Genomic DNA, 20,465 nt, shown 5'->3' with positions numbered 1-20,465 from the left:
AAACGTAACAAGTAGATTACATTAAATATTTTTTAATTCTTGAAATTAAAAAATGAAACAGTAAGAAAAACTGAAATCACCCGTGCAAGATCGGAATCATAATAACACGATTTCAACAAGGAATGAAAAGAGCTGCAAAACCCTCTGCAGTGTAAAGTGTAAAATTCCAAAAAACCTCAAGGGTGAGTGCAAAGCCCTGTCTGGACATGGCTCTAAGCAGCAGAGTCACCCTGAAAATCTGTGTGGGTGTATATAATTTACATATATTATATATATACCTTTGTGTGTGTGTGTGGTTTACAAAGCTGGTGTAACAAGCCTACTTTAAACAATGTGATATGTGCAAGGCATAAAATGGACTGGACTATTTTCTCCCCTTATTTCCACAATAACAATTGCGGGGTTAGTGGTGATGGTAGTGTGTGGGTGTGTTTTGGACAGCAACTTTTGCTTTGGAACAGAGCTGGCCAGAACCCTATTCTATAATCTGACTCGATAACAGCCCAATCCAGCAGGAGCCTCTGTTTTTTCTTACCACAAAAACAAACCTCTTCCACAAGCTAGTATCCTCGAGCTGCGTCCTTCATCACCAAACCATCCTTTATGGAGTCCTGACTCCAAGGGAAGAATGCCACCTACCGAACCAGCCTCCCTAGTCAGCCACTCCTGCAAACTACGGCAGTGCTCAACTCAGCCCGAGTCAGCTCCAAATCCCTTCCCTCTGATTATTCTCTGGCCTTTAAAAAATTTGCCACTATTTGGGCTGACAGGAAGTTATGCTCTCAGCGCAGATATCTGATAAACACTTCCACATATTGTAGCCTTCTCAACAGCTAAGCCATATTTCAGAGCCCTCTCTCTGCCGCATTTTCCTTAATTGCGCTTACACGCTTGGAATGCCCGGGTCTCTGCAGCCCGCAGACAGCGGAAACCGCCGGTGCAAATCGTGCGGGGACTGCCGCCGGGGTGCAAACAGTGCGTGGGCTGCAGAGCCCGCGCCGGTCCGGGAGCAGGCTAGCGTGCGGGCTTGCACTGTGCGGCCCTCTACGACGTGCGCCTCCGTCCCCGGCCTCCCCGCCGGGGGAGGGGCGGGGGATCCCTCCGCTGTCGGCCGAGAGCGAGGCAGGAATCGCCGCCACTCCTCCGTTCAGGCTTAGGTCGCCACAGCCGCGCCCCGCACGCGGAGCCGCGGCGCGGGAAGGGATGGAGTCGGGTGCGAGTGGTTCGAGGGCCTGGAGAGGCGCGCATCCGCGCTAGAGGCCCGCGTTCGTGACACCGCCCGGTGGGCTGACCGCACTCGGAGGCGCGGACCGAGAAGGTCAGTCGGTCGCCCGTTCCCTAATATAATATCTAGGAGGGCGCGCGCCCTGGCGCGCCGCGCGAAGGGTCGGCGCTGTGTGGGCCGCGGCCGGGGGCGGGCCCGGCGCTGGGCGCCAGGCGCCGAGGGGCGGGCCCGAGGCGGGGCGGCCGCGGAGCTGACGGGCCGTCGCCGCGGCAAAGCCTGCAGCTTCGGTGCCGAGCGCGGGCGGCGGTACATGGCCCCGACGGGAGGCGCGCGGCTCGCCCCCGGAGCCCGGCTCGCCGCCTGAGCGCGGCCGCCCGTCTCGGTCCCGCGCGCCCTCGCCTGTCCGGCCGCCGTCCCGCGGACATGCCCGCGTAACCTCCTCCTGGGCTGGGATTTGCTCTCAAGTGCTCTTCATGGAAGCGATGTCCCCCCAGCAGGAGACTCTAGGGGGACAACCGGGGCGCTCCTCTTCCCTGACAGGAGTGTCTCGGATCACAGGCGGCCCCGGCACGAAGAAGGTGAGGACGCCGAGCGGGGCCCCGCCGCCGCCGGCGCGCGCCCTCCGCCTCTGCGCGGGCCGGACGCCGCGGGCATTTAACGCTCGAGGCTCGAGACCCGCCGCGTCTGTACGGGGCCAGGCCCGCCTTCCCGTCTCCCCAGGTCACCCCGGCACCCCCGGGCTCGTCGTGTCTAGAGTCAGTGTCGCTCTCCTAGCGAGCCGGGGGGCCGCCCTCCCCGTCCTCATCCGCCGCTCTCCTCCCTCAGGCGGGGCGCGCGGTCCGCTTTGGCGCCATCGCCCTCCCCAGCCCCGCCGGGCCCGGGGTTCCCCGAGGTCCCTCAGGCGCTCATCGGCCCCTGACGGGGTCAGCTTCGAGATCGCCAGGGCCGAGGCGATCCGCCCTGGCGCGGCGACCGCGCGGAGGAAAGGTAGGCGGCCGGAGAGCGGCGCCCGTGGGGCTCTCAGCCCCTCACCTGGACGCGGCCGCTCCGCGGGGTTTTGCAGGGCGAGGGGCGGCCGGGTGGGGTGCTTGCGGGCTAGGGAACGAGACCCGGAATGACCCCGGGTCACTGCAAGGCGGTGGTCAGCCTTTGCAGCTATGCCGGGGATGCTACCGGTTGACGCCCGGGGACGCGGAGGGCCAGTCGGCTGGGAACCGGACTGGAGAGAGCGGGTGGGCGGCGGCGGAGGGGCCCGCACCCTGCGCTCGTCCGCTGGCCCCCGGGGCTCCGCGGGGCTGGGCTGCGGGCGGCGCGCGCGGCCCCTGTCAAAGCCTGGAGCAAGGATGCGGCAACAACTTGTAGCGTTCCTTTAGGATAAACGCGGCCGCCGAGCGGCGTGCTGACTCCGATCGGGTCAGGTTTCTTTGGAATGGTTCCCTCAGCAAGTGCAAGCGGCCGCGAGCTGCCGGCCTCTGCGGCTTGGCTCTCAGAGGAATTGATTTGGGTGTTTCTAGCCTTTTCTGCTCTCGCTCCTCCCCTCCCCCTTCTGATATTTGGCCGTTTTTGCTCTGTGTCCTGGTGGTGACCTTCCATCTTCTGTTGCGGAAAAACAAAAGAAAAATGGGACTAGAGGGATAATCTAAGTCATCCTTAAGAAACATCTTGAGGAATGTCTCAATGCATTTGTATCATTGGAACCTTAAGGGGCTACGCAGGCTCCCTGGTTGTCCGGATCTTACTGCCTTTCATGACTCTGCCCAGCAGAATCCTGGGTTGGCTGGAGGTCAGTAGAAAAGAAGTGAGGTTGGTGCGGAGTGTAGAAGTTTGTGTGAGCACCCAGGGACCTTGACCCTGTTGCAGAGCCATCTAGGAGTGTCAGTGAACTTGATGATGTATCTCCTGTAGCGCTGGCTCTGTCTTTGATATATGGAGGCTGCGGTTTGTCCTTGTCGCTTTTCCCCTTCAGATATGCAGAGAGAGAGAGAGAAAATGCTAGGTTGGCATTGTATGACTATTCAGTAATCAACATAGTTTAAAAGCAATTTTCATTCTTGTAAACTTAAGAAATTGGGGAAAATAAAGTATTTGTATGCCGGAACACATCTCATCCCCACCCACCCCCTTTTTTTTTTTGCTAATGGCAATTAAGCAAGAAAGTATGAGAGTAGCTTGACCAATCAAAAAGTATTTGTTCAATAAATGAAAGATTGTTGTGCATCTTAAGCCATTTTTGTCCTGCGTTATAAAACGTAATGATTTGTCACACAATCCAATCTTTTTCTTTTCATTTTTAAAAAAAGGAAATAGGTTTGCCTGCTTGGTCTTTCTACAGCTTTTTACTCTCTTTAGGGCAAAAGTAAAATTGAAGACTTGTGTTCATTGAAGAACTGCTTTTTATATTTTTACTTTTAATATTTTGACATATAATATTATATATTTTCTTTTAATATTTTTCCAGAAATGTGTATCTCTGCCCGTTTTAAATGTTAGTAGGTGTATTTGTTTGATTTGAGACCTCCATAGCAATAGTAATTAATTATAATAAAATAATATTTCCGAATTGTAACTCAGAATCATTGGTATTTACACTCTCATGGACCACAATCTTCTTGTATCCCAAATACTCAGCAGATTGATCTTTTTTATGTTTCCTCTTACCTTTTTAGTGCTTGGTAGTCCTAGTGAATCATGAGACTTATTTCTTAAAATGTCTACTATGCTGTTGTACTGTTAATTACTGAGACTTGGATCAGTGTTGTTGAAATTGTCAGTTGCAGTCAACGTTTTAAAAAATGAAATAGAACAGAAAGTATTGGCACAATAGTAAGGGTAAAGATTGCTTTGTATGACTTTTTGCCCTGTATCATTTATGTATATATATGTGCATTTGGGGTAGTGGAGTAAAATGTGTTTCTTACTGAATATTCAGCATTTTTAAAGACAATATTATTGGCCAGACTACTGTATGGAATAGGTTCACTTGGCTTTTAGTTCTATCTCTGTTACTATTTGAGTGATGTTGAGGAAATCACTTGCTTTAGTTTCCTCATTTGTAAAAGGAGTATCAAAGAGAAGATAGTGGTGAAAGTGCTTGGAAAAGTGTATATAGCGGACGATTACATCTTTTACTTTATGAAAACAAGTTGATCTTAATTAATAGTCCTTGAAGGATAAGCATGAGAAAAGTTGATTCATTGGAAAAGACTCTGATGCTGGGAGGGATTGGGGGCAGGAGGAGAAAGGGACAAAGGAGGATGAGATGGCTGGATGGCATCACCAACTCGATGGACGTTAGTTTGGGTGAACTCCAGGAGTTGGTGATGGACAGGGAGGCCTGGCGTGCTACAATTCATGGGGTCGCAAAGAGTCTGACACAACTGAGCAACTGAACTGAACTGAACTGAACTGAACTGAAGGACAAGCAAAACCATAGCATCTTTCAAACTAGTCATCCTGAAAGTTAAAATCCAGTGGTACTGCCATTGTCTAGAATATGGTTCCTATTCCTAGAAACTACCATTGAAAAGGCAGTTCTGCACAGTGTGGTGAAATTTGGAGTTTTGATGACCTGGTAAATAAATGGGGAAACAGTGGAAACAATGGCTGACTTTATTTTGAGGGGCTCCAAAATCACTGCAGATGGTGGTTGCAGCCATGAAATCAAAAGACACTTACTCCTTGGAAGGAAAGTTATGACCAACCTAGACAGCACATTAAAAAGCAGAGACATTACTTTGTCAACAAAGATCCGTCTAGTCAAGGCTATGGTTTTTCCAGTAGTCATGTATGGATGTGAGAGTTGGATTATAAAGAAACCTGAGCGCAGAAGAAACGATGCTTTTGAACTGTGGTGCTGAAGAAGACTCTTGAGAGTTCCTTGGACTCCAAGAAGACCCAACCAGTGTATCCTAAAGGAGATCAGTCCTGGGTGTTCATTGGAAGGACTGATGTTGAAGCTGAAACTCCAGTACTTTGGCCACCTGATGTGAAGAGTTGACTCATTTGAAAAGACCCTGATACTGGGAATGATTGGGGGCAGGAGGAGAAGGGGATGACAGAGGATGAGACGGTTGGATGGCATCACTGACTCGATGGACATGGGTTTGGGTGGACTCTGGGAGTTGGTGATGAACAAGGAGGCCTGGCGTGCTGTGGTTCATGGGGTCGCAAAGAGTCGGACACAACTGAGCGACTTCACTTTCACTTCACTTTTCTTGGGTGGACTCGGGGAGTTGGTGATGGACAAGGAGGCCTGGCGTGCTGCAGTTCATGGGGTCGCAAGGAGTCGAACATCACACTGAGCAACTGAACTGAACTGATCTGGTTCGAGTCTACATTGTGTTTGTACTAGTCTTCAAATCTAGGTCAGTTACTTAACCTTTTCAATTTCCTATTTGTAAAATGAAAATAACAATAGTATGTAACTCTCAAGATAGAAAAATTTAATGTGAAATTGAGTGAATATTAGCATATGTTAGCTCTTATGTTTGTACTTCCCACTGTGTGTGTAATTCACACTACTTTGTCCCAATCGTTTAAGCCAAAAATCTGGTATTTATTTCCTCAGTCTACAACAGCCATCGGAAATGCTCATCCACTGTCACTTCAAAACATACCTTGAATTTCTTCCCTTCATCTCCAGTGCTGTCGTTGTAGTCCAAGCCAAACCACTACCATCTCTCACTTGAACCTTTGTGGAAATCCCCTAACTTGTCTAACACCTTTTTTGCTTTTACCTGATCCAGTCACCATTTAGAAGTGCCAGAGTGATCTTCAAAAATGTAAATTGATCATGTTTCTAACTGTGTAAAATTGTGTTGTGGCTTTCTGTCATATTTAGAATAAAATTGAAACTCCTCTTTTTAGCCCTCCCTACTTCTCTCACCTCATCTGCCTTTCCTGCCTTGTTTGTGTATTCTCCAGCTACATGGGCCTTCTTTTTCACACATCGAGTCGTCAGATTGATTCTGTTCTGAGGCTTTGGTGTTGCTATTGTCTGTTTTTTTTGGCACAGATCTTTGCAGTGTTGATTCTTTCATGTCATTCTCATCTTAGATTCTCCCAGAGGCCTGTTCTGATTACCCAGCTGGAAGTTGCCCCTCAGTCATGCCCTGTGCTTTCTGTTTTATTCTTATCCCAGTATTCAGTCTTGCCTTGTATATTCGCTCACCAGATTGTGAATACCACGAGACTAGGGACATTTTCTGTGTTGTTCAAGGCTGTTGACTCAATGCCTGGGATAGTGCTCCGTATTATGTGTGTGTCAGTCGCTCAGTCGTGTCTGACTCTTTGCAACCCCGTGGACTGTAGCCCTCCATGCTCCTCTGTCCATGGGATTCTCCAGGCAAGAATACTGGAGTGGGTTACTATTTCCTTCTCCAGGAGATCTTCCCAACCCAGGCATCGAACCCAGGTCTCCCACATTGTAGGCAAACTCTTTACCATCTGAGCCACCAGGGAAGCTATATATTAGGTACTCATTAAATATAAGCTGGGTTATGTTCAGCAGTCAGCAGCAATAGATATGGCCCTCTTGTTCAGGGTTTATGATTTATAGCAGGATCAGCAAATCTTTTCAGAGAGCCAGATAGTGAATAATTTAGGTTAAGAGACCATAAGGTCTCTGTTGCAGCTACCTACTATGCCAATGTCATGCTAAAGCATCCATAGACAATATGTAAATAAGTGGGCATAACTATATTCCAATAAAACTTTATTTAGAAAAACAAGACGTCAATCTGTGGTGTAGTTTGCTGACCCCTGGAGCATAACTGTTAACTGGAACTTTCTACAGTGGCAGAGCTAGTCTTTATTTACAATGTCCAATTTAATAGACACTAGCTGTTATGTAGCTATTGAGCTCTTGACGTGTGGCTGGTACAGCTGAGCAATTAAAAATTTTTAACAGTTTTTTGAGGTATACTTGGCATGCAATTGCCTCTTGAGAAATCTGTATGCAGGTCAGGAACCAACAGTTGGAGCTGGACATGGAACAACAGACTGGTTCCAAATAGGAAAAGGAGTACGTCAAGGCTGTATATTGTCACCCTGCTTATTTAACTTCTATGCAGAGTACATCATGAGAAACGCTGGGCTGGAAGAAGCACAAGCTGGAATCAAGATTGCTGGGAGAAATATCAATAACCTCAGATATGCAGATGACACCACCGTTATGGCAGAAAGTGAAGAGGAACTAAAAAGGCTTTTGATGAGAGTGAAAGAGGAGAGTGAAAAAGTTGGCTTAAAGCTCAACATTCAGAAAACGAAGATCATGGCATCTGGTCCCATCACTCCATGGGAAATAGATGGGGAAACAGTGGAAACAGTGTCAGACTTTATTTTTGGGGGGCTCCAAAATCACTGCAGATGGTGACTGTGGCCATGAAATTAAAAGACGCTTACTCCTTGGAAGAAAAGTTATGAGCAACCTAGATAGTATATTCAAAAGCAGAGACATTACTTTGCCAACTAAGGTCCGTCTAGTGAAGGCTATGGTTTTTCCTGTGGTCATATATGGATGTGAGAGTTGGACTGTGAAGAAGGCAGAGCACCGAAGAACTGATGCTTTTGAACTGTGGTGTTGGAGAAGACTCTTGAGAGTCCCTTGGACTGCAAGGAGATCCAACCAGTCCATTCTGAAGGAGATCAGCCCTGGGATTTCTTTGGAAGGAATGATGCTAAAGCTGATACTCGAGTACTTTGGCTACCTCATACAAAGAGTTGACTCATTGGAAAAGACTCTGATGCTGGGAGGGATTGGGGGCAGGAGGAGAAGAGGACGACCGAGGATGAGATGGCTGAATGGCATCACTGACTCGATGGACGCGAGTCTGAGTGAACTCCGGGAGTTGGTGATGGACAGGGAGGCCTGGCATGCTGCGATTCATGGGGTTGCAAAGAGTCGGACGCAACTGAGCGACTGAACTGAACTGAACTGAACTGGCATGCAATAAGCTGTACATGTTTAAAGTACATAAATCAGTAGGTTTTGACACATTATACAACTCTGATACCATGACCACAGCCAAGAAAATGAACATATTTATCATTCCTTAAAGTCTCCTCATGTCCCTTTCTAATCCCTTTGTCCCCTCCCAATTTCTAGGCAACCACTGGTCTGCTTTCTGTCACTATTGGTTAATTTGCATTTTAAAGAATTTTATGTAAATGGAATCATACTGCTGCTGCTGCTGCTGCTGCTGCTGCTAAGTCACTTCAGTCGTGTCTGACTCTGTGCGACCCCATAGACGGCAGCACACCAGGCTCCGCCATCCCTGGGATTCTCTAGGCAAGAACACTGGAGTGGGTTGCCATTTCCTTCTCCAATGCGTGAAAGTGAAATGTCTAAGTGAAGTCATTCAGTCATGTCCGACTCTTAGCGACCCCATCGACTGCAGCCTACCAGGCTCCTCCGTCCATGGGATTTTCCAGGAAAGAGTGCTGGAGTGGGGTGTCATTGCCTTCTCCAGGAATCATACTATGTTTTCTTTTTTGTCTGGCTTCTTTAATTTAGTATGATTATTTTGAGATTCACCCATTTTGTTTGTGTACAGATCAGTACTCACTAGTATTCTATCGTGGATGAAGCACAGTTTGTTTATCCATTCACCTATTTATGGCTGTTTTGGTTTTTTCCTGGTTTGGGATACTATGAACAAAGCTACTCTGAACATTTGTGTACAAGTCTTTGTATGGACTTGTGCTTTCACTTCTTTTGCAAAAATACTTAAATGTTGAGCCTGGGTCATAATGTAAGTGTATGTTTAAAGTTTTAATAAACTGTGAAATTATTTTCCAAAGTGGTTTTACATTCCCATTAACAGTGCGTATGAGTCCAATTTCTCTACATCTTCACCAACACTTATTATCTGTCTTTTTTATTTTGATCACCCTAGAGGATAGAAAGACTTCCCTGGTGGCTCACTGGTAAAGAATCCATCTGCCAATGCAGAGATACCAGAGATGCTGTTTCAGTCCCTGAGTTGGGAAGATCCCCTGGAGAAGGAAACAGCAACCTACTCTAGTATCCTTGCCTGGGAAATCCAATGGACAGAGGAGCCTGGCAGACAGCAGTCCATGGGGTCGCAAAGGGGTCAGACACAACTTAGTGAGTAAATAACAACAGAGGGTAGAAAGTTGTATTTCATTTTGGTTTTGATTTGCATTTCCCTAGAGGCATCTGGTCCCATCACTTCACGGGAAATAAATGGGGAAAGAGTGGAAACAGTGTCAGACTTTATTTTTGGGCTCCAAAATCACTACAGATGGTAATTGCAGCCATGAAATTAAAAGACGCTTACTCCTTGGAAGGAAAGTTATGACCAACCTAAACAGCATATTAAAAAGCAGAGACATTACTTTACCAAGAAAGGTCCGCCTTGTCAAGGCTATGGCTTTTTCCAGTAGTCATGTATGGATGTGAGAGTTGGACTGTGGAGAAAGCTGAGCACCGAAGAATTGATGCTTTTGAACTGTGGTGTTGGAGAAGACTCTTGAGAGTTCCTTGGACTGCAAGGAGATCCAACCAGTCCATCCTAAAGGAGATCAGTAATGGGTGTTCATTGGAAGGACTGATGCTGAAGCTGAAACTAATATTTTGGCCACCTCATGCGAAGAGTTGACTCATTGGAAAAGACCCTGATGCTGGGAGGGATTGAGGGCAGGAGAAGGGGACAACAGAAGATGAGATGGCTGGATGGCATCACCGACTCAATGGACATGAGTTTTGGTAAACTCCGGGAGTTGGTGATGGACAGGGAGGCCTGGTGTGCTGCGGTTCGTGGGGTCGCAAAGGGTCGGACACGACTGAGCCACTGAACTGAACTAAACTGAACTGAACTGAACTGAGTGATTAATGATATTGAGCATCTTTTCATACACTTACTGTCATCCATTTGTTATCTGCAGTGAAGGAAGTGCCTATTCAAATATTTTGCCCAATTTTAGTTGTTAGTTTTCTTTCTTTTTTAAAAAATTTGTGAACATTTATTGTTATTATTTTCTGCTGTGCTGGGGTTTTGTTGCTGTGTGTGCACACTATCTAGTTGCGATATGCAGTCTTCTCATCGCAGTGGCTTCTCTTGTTGAGAAGCACAGGCTCTAGAGCACATGGTCTTCAGTAGTTGCGGCTCCCAGACTCTGGAGAACGGGCTCAGTAGACGTGGTACTCAGGCTGAGTTGCCCCGTGACACGTAGACCTTCCTGGACCAGGGATCAGACCGTATCTCCTGCATTGGCAGGCAGATTCTTTACCACTGAGCCACCAAGGAAGCCTGTTAGTTTTCTTATTATTGAGTGTTGAAACCTATTTAAATATTCTGGAATCAAGTCCTTTATCGTATTTTTGTGACTTGTAAATATGTTCTCTGTTCTGTGTCTTGTCATTTTATTCTTTTAACATTTTCTTTCAAAGAATGGAGTTATTAATTTTGATGAAGTCCAGTTTTTCTTTTTTTGTAGATTTTACGTAATTGTAGTTTATTTGAATTTAAATTGCCACATGTGTGTAGAGTATTGGACAGCACAGATTGAGAGAAGACAAAGACAACAATAATAGCAAATTTATTAAATGGTGGGAACTGTTACTAAAGAAACCAGCATGACACTAAGTTAGAGAAATGTGAATGTGGAGTTAGACCACTCTGGCATTAGGGTGTTTCAGGAAAGGCTTATTTTTTTTCTTTTTACTTGCTTAACTCTTTTAGTGATGAAAAAGATCATGCAATAAAAAGATTCCAGGAAATGGGAGCAGTTGTTCAAAGGTCCTGAGGTAGCAAAGCACATAATATGTTTGAGGACCTAGTTTGTAAATGCTGTATAAAAAGTCAGTCTCTTAATAGCTACATTTATTATTTTAACCTCAAGAAGATTTACCTAGCTGGTTCATCCACCCTTCTTTGTTAGTCAGATGATTTTACTGTCTCTAAAAATAGCAAGTTTTCCATAATTGAGGCTCTTCAAAAGAATAGACAGTAGATTTGTATAGTATTTTCTAAAAGTGTGATTCTAGAATACAATACTAATATCAGCAATAGATAATGCATTATTGATGGAATCCTGGATAACATATCCTTGAGCACATCCACCTTTGAATAGAACAGTTTTTGTGAAATGAAATGGCAGCACTTAATGGAATGATTTCAGTTAGGGATGATGATTTTTTTCATTTTCAAGCTCCCTGACCCATTGGTTTCACACACTAATTGAAAAGTTGGAACACATGTAAGAATTAAAGATTTTTAAATTAAATTAAAAAAATAAATAAATAAGATAGGTTTTGAGGAGGAAAGAGAGACTTGCAGGCACAGAAAATCAAAGCAAAAGGATTTTAAAATAGCTCCAACAATAAAAAGTATAACAGCTGCCATTATACACTTCATTCTGGCTTTTATTTCTACATTCTCTGGGTCCCAGTGTGTTTATAGCAACTCATGGTAGAACACCCCTGAGAGCCAACTTTAAGCCATGTGTGTGTCTTGCACTGGGGTTTGAATGAAACGTCTTGAAGTCAAGTGGGCCTTAGAAAGCATCACTATGAACAAAGCTAGTGGAATTCCAGTTGACCTCTTTCAAATCCTGAAAGATGATGCTGTGAAAGTGCTAGCAAATTTGGAAAACTCAGCAGTGGCCACAGGACTGGAAAAGGTCAGTTTTCATTCCAATCCCAAAGAAAGGCAATGCCAAAGAATGCTCAACTACCGCACAATTACACTCATCTCACATGCCAGTAAAGTAATGCTCAAAATTCTCCAAGCCAGGCTTCAGCAATACATGAACTGTGAACTTCCTGATGTTCAAGCTGGATTTAAAAAAGGCAGAGGAACCAGAAATCAAATTGCCAACATCCGCTGGATCATGAAAAAAGCAAGAGAGTTCCAGAAAAACATCTATTTCTGCTTTATTGACTATGCCAAAGACTTTGTCTGTGTGGATCACAATAAACTATGGAAAATTCTTCAAGAGATGGGAATACCAGACCACCTGACCTGCCTCTTGAGAAATCTGTATGCAGGTCAGGAAGCAACAGTTCGAACTGGACATGGAACAACAGACTGGTTCCAAACAGGAAAAGGAGTACATCAAGGCTGTATATTGTCACCCTGCTTATTTAACTTCTATGCAGAGTACATCATGAGAAACGCTGGACTGGAAGAAACGCAAGCTGGAATCAAGATTGCTGGGAGAAATATCAATAACCTCAGATATGCAGATGACACCACCCTTATGGAAGAAAGTGAAGAGGAACTAAAAAGCCTCTTGATGAAAGTAAAAGAAGAGAGTGAAAAAGTTGGCTTAAAGCTCAACATTCAGAAAACGAAGATCATGGCATCTGGTCCCATCACTTCATGGGAAATAGATGGGGAAACAGTGGAAACAGTGTCAGACTTTATTTTGAGGGGGGCTCCAAAATCACTGCAGATGGTGACTGTGGCCATGAAATTAAAAGACGCTTACTCCTTGGAAGAAAAGTTATGACCAACCTAGGTAGTATATTCAAAAGCAGAGACATTACCTTGCCAACTAAGGTCCATCTAGTGAAGGCTATGGTTTTTCCTGTGGTCATGTATGGATGTGAGAGTTGGACTGTGAAGAAGGCTGAGTGCTTAAGAATTGATGCTTTTGAACTGTGGTGTTGGAGAAGACTCTTGAGAATCCCTTGGACTGCAAGGAGATCCAACCAGTCCATTGTGAAGGAGATCAACCCTGGGATTTCTTTGGAAGGAATGATGCTAATGCTGAAACTCCAGTACTTTGGCCACCTCATGGGAAGAGTTGACTCATTGGAAAAGACTTTGATGCTGGGAGGGATTGGGGGCAGGAGGAGAAGGGGACGACAGAGGATGAGATGGCTGGATGGCGTCACCGACTCGATGGACGTGAGTCTGAGTGAACTCCAGGAGATGGTGATGGACAGGGAGGCCTGGCATGCTGCGATTCATGGGGTCGCAAAGAGTCAGACACGACTGAGCAACTGAACTGAACTGAACTGAAGACTTGGTTTTATTCTTTAGAACTGAGAGAAATATTATGCCCATTGTTAAGCCCATATCCTATGGAACACTTATGTGATGTTATTCACAAAGTGAGTGGCATAAAATCAGGTACCTGAGAGATTGTTTTGGCTGAGAGCAGTCTGGAAATATCAAAAACTGAAATAGATTTTTTTTCTAATCAGAAACAGCCTCTCATCACTGGTGTGACCTCTGAATTTCTGTGTTTTGTTTTTGTTTCTTTGTTTGTAAAATGGGGATAATAATCCATATCCTGTATATCTCATAAGGTTGTTTTTTATGGGTCAAAGGAGAAAATATATAAAAACACTTTCAAAAAATTCAGAAGCCATCAGTAATTTTTCACAGGTACCAGGTGAAAGTACCTGTAAAGCAATAAAAATAGTTTTATTTCCCTGGATTTAATACAAGAATATTTACATGCAAATGAGTGAATGCTCAGGTTGCTGTAACAAAATACAATAAACTGGAGGCTTAAACAACAGTTATTCCCTGCAGTTGTGGAGGTTGTGAATTCCCATGACCTGGATGCCAGCCAGTTCAGTTCGTGGTGAGAGTCCTCTTCTTGGCTTCCAATTATTGTTGTGTCCTCACGTGGGAGAAAGTGAGAAGAAAAGCGGTGAGGGAGATGAGGGAAAGACAGGGAGGGAGAGATGGAGTTGGATATCTTTGGTTTCTTCTTACAAAGGCACTAACCTTGTCAGAGCAGCCCCACTCTCAAGACTTCATCTAAACCTAATTACTTCCCAGAGACCCCTGCCTCGTAGTAACATTACATTGGGGGTCAGAGGTTCATCATATGGATTTAGGAGGCACAAGTATAATAATTTGATCCAAAACATGCATCACCAAACCAGTTGCCCTTGAAGGTCATAAATCTCAAATATTCTAAGGTAGAAGCTTGAGAAAAAAGGTAAGAGTTTACTGTTTGTAATATGTGGAAGAGGAAAGGAAATTTTTTAGAAACTTCTTTGAATAAATGCCTCACTATATGTAACACACGTAAGCTGTATGGTAGGCATCGTTAATAACACACTCTTAGAAGGCAGGGAGCCCTCCAAGGCTGTGTGTGGCAAGCAGCAGAGCTGAAAATTTGAACCCAGATTTTCCAACTCTTGTTTCTCTTTCCAGCTAGACTACAGATGCATTTTCTATTAATTGTAACATAAGATATAGGAGAGAGTAGATTTGAATTTTACATAACCAGGTGGGCAAAGCATATCTGAGAAGTTTTTCTCCTGAGAGGTAATTTTGCCCTTCAGAGAGCAGAGTCTCTACCTTCTCCGTGTACCATTGAATATTATGTCCACTACTGCCATTAGATAAAGGTATTAGTCAGGGCTCTTCAGAGAAACAGACGGGGGTAGGAGTCCCTTGATTGCCATCCACAGGGAGGAAGGTGGTGTAGTCTTTCCTGAGAAGCAGAAGAAATGAGATGTTCTAGCTGGACAGTGAGGGAGGAAAAAGGGAGCAAATTCCTCTTTCCTCCACTTCTTGTTCTGTAAAGGTGAATAATGAATGATTGAATGATGGGGAGGAAACCTACTTTACTGACTGCTTATTCAAATGCTAATGTCATCTTGAGAATACCCTCACAGACACACCCAGAGATAATATGTAACCTGGGGAATCTGAACAGTCAAGTTGACACAATATTAACCTTCACAGTAAATATGGACTAATAGGGACGATCAGGGACACAATCATTGATAATCTCTTTGGAAATGTGTGGTTGTTTTGCTTTGGTATCTGTCATTTTCAGATATTTTATATAAGGCACTCATATTTCAGGAGCTCTTCAGGAGACCTTCTTTCCATGCTGATATCTCAGTCCTGCTTGCTGTAGGAAAACTTGGCATGTTCTCCAAACTCATAGAACTATATTTCAAAGTTATGTGTGGGTGCGCTGAATCCTGCGCCTTAGATGTTTCCACCATGGAAAATTGGGTGTGGGAAATGTAGCTGAAACTCTCAATTCAGTAAACATTTTAATACGATAAATCTTGAGTGTAAGAAAAAGCTTGCTTCCATAGTTAATTTTCACTTAAGATGTGAACACAGTAGTGCATTTTAACATAGCAAAAGAAAACTTATTTTGTGACTCTAACATTTATTAGAACAGAATACATTGTTTTTTATAAAATGAAAATTATGTTTTATTTCTATACATCTATTTAAAAAGTAATTATCAACTTTGAAGATTGAGTCCTCACAGAGAGTTGTAGCTTATTGACCAGAAATTCACGAGTCACAGATTCCTAAGTAGTGCAGTTGTTGCTTTTTGATTCTGATGTGAAGGTTGTTATAAAGCACTTACTTTATCACTCTCCGCCCCTTCACTGTTCTAATTTTAGGATTTGGTGGAAGGTCTGCAAGGCAAGAGGTGGAATATGTTTAGTAGCCTGGGAGAAGTGAGACAGGCACCTTCAGAAAAGGAAACCTTGAACTTGGATAATCTGGGTTCTGAATCCTTTGCCTTTCCTCATGCTGCCATCCAGGACTTGGTGGCTGTTCCTTTTGACATAAAGTGGTCTTGTGCTTTATAGGGCCACATACCACTTAACAAACATACTGATTATAATAAAACTTGCCTTCTTAGGAGGTTTTGGTAGCTGAGAATATACTGGACTTCAATTTAAATTGACATTAAAACATGTTATAAACTATACAGTGTCACAAAAATAGGTATATAGTATCAAGGTTAGATACTTGTGTGTACACACTTACATGTGTAGGAGTAGTGTTAGTCCCTCAGTCGTGTCCGACTCTTTGCGACCCCATGGACTGTAGCCCACCAGGCTCCTCTGTCCATGGGATTCTCCAGGCAAGGGATACTGGAGTGGGTAGCCATTCTGTCTCCAGGGATCTTCCCAACCCAGGATAGAACCCAGGTCTTCCCATATTGCAAGAGGATTCTTTACCATCTGAGCCACCAGAGAAGCCCAAAGAGACATTGTTGCAAAGGGGGTTGCTGCTGCTGCTGCTAAGTCACTTCAGTGGTGTCTGACTCTGTGCAACCCCATGGACAGCAGCCCACCAGGCTCTGCTGTCCCTGGGATTCTCCAGGAAAGAGTACTGGAGTGGGTTGCCATTGCGTTCTCTGCAAAGGGGGTTATACATACTTATATGTACATAGAGTCATATAAACAGTGCTTTGAAGATATATATGTACATTTTATTACTGTGATTTGATGGAGTTTGGAGCTTCGTGCATATCCCTCAGTCTCCTGAGTATTTGACAAAAACCTCTGTTACAGACTGAATGTTCGTGTCTCCTGAAACTCAGAGGTTGAGGTCATAGCCCCCAGTATGATAATACAGTTGACCCTTAAACAATGTGGAGGTTAGACATTGTCATCCTTCATGCAGTCAAAAAATCCACTTAGAACTTGACATTGGGCACTCTCTATCCATGGTTCTACATCTACATATTCAGCAACCTCATATGGTATAGTACTGTAGTACATATTTATTGAAAAAAATTTGTGTGGAAATGGACCTGTGCAGTTCAGATCTGTGTCCCTCAAGGGTCAACTGTATTTGGAGATAGGGGCCTTTGGAAAATAGCTTAGATGAGATCATGAGGGCAGAATCCCCATGTTGGGATTACCGCCCATACAAGAGACCAGAAAGCTTGTTCTCTGTGTCGCCCGTATGAGGCTCCAACAGAAAGGTAGCTGTCTGCAAACTGGGAAGAGAGCTATCACCAAGAACTAAATCTGCTGACCCATTGACCTTGGACTTCTTAACCTCTAGAACTATGAAAAATAAGTGTGTGCCATGTAAATCACCCAATCTGTGTTGTTATATTAAGTAGCCTGAACTTACTGAATATCTTTAAAATACACTTTCATTGAGGTGAAAGTTTGCTTTCCTGTTCTGTTGCTAGCTCAAGTGTTCTAGATCACCCATGCCTAGTATTCTAGAACTCTAAGGTCCTATTGTGTACAGAAAGGCTTCGAGGTGAATGCTTAGTTTGGTAGTAGACACTGAAGCAGCCTAGGGTGGGGTGATACTTTGCTTTTGTTTACTTACCGAAGACTTGGCCACAATGTGGGAGATTGGAAAGGAGTTAGAGGAGACTGCCTTTTGTCAGCCACCAATAATGGGTCTTGTAGGCATCACGGCCCAGTTTGTTTTATAATTTTGTTTCAGTTTGATTTTCTTTATCCAGGACAGGTTTAGATTAGAAATATCCAGCTGACAGCAGAAAAGCCCTATCAGTATGTCAGTGCTTGGCTGAGCAGCCTTGACCTAGTTTTGACAGACAGCTCTCACATGGAACAACTGAAAGGTAAAACCTGTTTCTGGATGTCTGGTCACGTGTGTGGACTCTGAAAATGAAATGTATGTGTGCCCATATAAGCTCATGCTTCAAAGATCTGGAAAGCTCAGCTGCACTGTGGCCTTTTGCTTTTCTCGTTTACCTGGGTCCTAATTTGTACTTAGGAGAGTTTCCGTATTTCCTCTTCTATGCCTACAATGTCTTGAACCTCAGCTTCCATAGTAGACATTAATATGTTACAGTATATCTAAATCTGGTCAGACCTTGGCCTGGATTTTATTCTTATTTGATACGCTCTGTTTTTGTTTTTTACCATTATGGTTTTGGATTTGATCACTGTACCCTTCCCTTCTGCAAGAGGAAAGTGAGAAGTTGCTGCAAGGAAGAGTTTTCCAACAGCATCTGATACATTCAGCCCCTTAGCCTTCATGCAGGTGGATGGGCGCTGGAGCAGCCAGAGAGCCCCTCTGCTATAGTGCGGCATGGGTGTAGAAATTGCAGCGCTTCCTATGGACTGTGATGTGATATTTTAGTGAAGCCCTGCCCTATAGCAGGATTACTAGGGAGAGAGCATCAGTGATTGAACTTGCGTACTCCAGGGTGGTGCTGAAAGGGAATCATGACTCGAGTTTGAAACTGGTGGCTTTGTCAAAGAAGAAAGCCCAGTCAATTCGAAGGCCCATAGTGGTACTTCAGGTGTCTATATGAGAGGAACAAATCATGGTGTAGAAGGGGAGTTCTACAATCCTCGTATTTATTGCATACGGTACTTACGCACTCTGAAGCTTTCCTGTGTATGTTACACTGTCATGGTGCTTTCCCTGTCAAAGGGCTTTCACATATAAAATCGTATTTGATTCTTTGTGGTAGGTCAAACAGTTTTTGTCATTTTACAGAGAGGACTCTGAGAAGTGACCAAACCAGCATCCAGAGTTTAGGTTCAATGCCAAGTGCCCATTCTTCTCCATTATGTAGATCTCATATTTATTTTATTTCAAAGTGCTTATCTCACAGAAACAGGAAATATGGCCAAAAGTAAAACATTTCTTAAGCTCAGAAAGAAATTATATCCCTTTATAGTAGTCTGTTCTGTGATGACATTTGCTTTAAATAAATGCCCAAACTGATTCTGGCTGGGATTATTATGAGTAAACAGAAGATCATACTCATTGCTGAAGTATCATACTCATACTCAAAGCGACAGTAGTGGGAAGCTTTAGCTCATCCAGTGGTCGAAACCTTGTGATAAGAGGATGTAGAAGCAAGGGGCAGGAGTAGAAATAATTTCCTTTTTCCCTTGGAGGGCCACTTTCTTTGGGGTATGTCTCCACACGTTAATGGTTCAGGTGTGTAGGGAAAACAAGAAACAGTTCATTGAATTGTACAGATCACCCACAAAGGATTGAGTTGAATTTGAGTAAACTAAGTTGTAAATTTGATTAAGCATTTTTTTCTGTCTTTGAAACTTTAGTCTTAAAAGCTTTCCTCAAAGCCCTTAAATTAATGCTTTGCTAATTTTAAATACTTGAAAGTGACTTTAGCAAATTTGACTTAAATCTGACCGAAATGCTTGAATTTTTTCCTTCATAAAGTAGCTGGAACAAAACAAAGTATGAAAAATTGAAGTTCACCTGACTTGACTCTTTCATCTTGGTCCTTTCTTTTGATAGGCCTTTTCCGCTTTACATCTCTTTGAGAACTAAGAATGACCAGATTCAGAGTGATTTCGCTATTCCAAAAATAGTTTTTTGTCTCCTGGTTGATACTTCAAGGTTCCAAAAATAGTTCTTTGTCTCCTGGTTGATACAAAGTTAAAATTCCACTGAGAGATTACATATAGGTTTTTATATAAACAGTGTTTTATGCCTTGTTGAAAATAAAAGAACAAAACTTTTTTCTTCCATAACCTGCTTACAACTTTAGATTCCTACGCAGGCACACTTGCTTTACCACCTTAAACTCTCAGATAAAGGTAATTTACTAGGAAAATACTGGAGAAATAGGGGAGGAACCATGGCAAACCACAGCATACAGGTTGGCATATTCCTCAGATCTCTGAGGAGTTCAAATGAAGAGCCACTCAGACATTTTGTACAAAAATGTATTGGACAAAAAAAATAAGTAATTTTCATTTTCATGTATTATACTTCAGATGATTGTTGTATGAACAAGGAAAAATAGAGCTTCTGGCTATGAACCAGTTTGCTGGGCTAGAGCTCAGTAGTTTAGTACTTTGGTGGTTAGTTTTTGTTTTACTCATGTTAAGAGCTTTGTTGAGATATAGTTTATATAGCATACAGTTCAGTCACTTAAAAGTGTATATTCAGTGGCTTTAAGTATATTCCTAGAATTGTGCATCCATCACAATTTTAGAACATTTTCATTACCACAAAAAGAAATACTGCACCCCTTAGCCATTACACCCCAATTTTCTCATCCCCCTAAACCCCAGGCAAGCACTAATCTATTTTAGTTCCTATGGATTTGTTTATTCTGAATATTTCACTTAAATGGAGTCCTATAGTATGTAGTCCTTTGGGACTGAATTCTTTTAATTAGCATAATGTTTTCAAGATTCATCTATGTTGTTGCACATTCGTTGCTTCTTTTATTGGCAAGTAATAGTCTATTTTATGATGGTATCACATTTTGTTTATGCAGTCTTCAGTTGATGGACATTGGTGGTGTTTCTGCTTTTTGACCATTATGAATAATGTTGCTGGGAACGTTCGTGCACATGTTTTTGTGTGAACATGTGTTCTCATTTCTCTTGGTTACATACCCAAGAGGAATTGCAGGATTGTATGGTAACTCGGTGTTTCGTCATTTGCAGAACTTCCGAAGAGTTATCACCATTTTACATTCCTACCAGCCGTGAATAAATTTAATTTCTCCACATCCTTACAGTTGTTGTCTTTTTGTTATCTTGATAATAATTATCTTG

At 43.5% G+C, this 20,465-nt stretch overlaps 1 protein-coding gene across 1 annotated transcript in view; it reads left to right on the top strand.

Moving 5' to 3' along the window:
* Positions 1 to 1,698: 1,698 nt before the first annotated feature.
* The window catches only part of ARHGAP20 (Rho GTPase activating protein 20), a 202,631-nt gene continuing 183,864 nt past the window's right edge, over positions 1,699 to 20,465 (top strand). Inside the window, exon 1 of the mRNA XM_068989170.1 lies at positions 1,699 to 1,803. Coding sequence (XP_068845271.1) covers positions 1,699 to 1,803 — 105 coding nt within the window. The remainder of the gene's footprint in view (positions 1,804 to 20,465) is intronic.

This window comes from Capricornis sumatraensis, chromosome 16 (assembly GCF_032405125.1).
Source record: "Capricornis sumatraensis isolate serow.1 chromosome 16, serow.2, whole genome shotgun sequence".
NCBI lineage: Eukaryota > Metazoa > Chordata > Mammalia > Artiodactyla > Bovidae > Capricornis > Capricornis sumatraensis.
The sequence above is the reverse complement of the archived record's forward strand: the minus strand, read 5'-3'. Positions and strand labels throughout refer to the sequence as shown.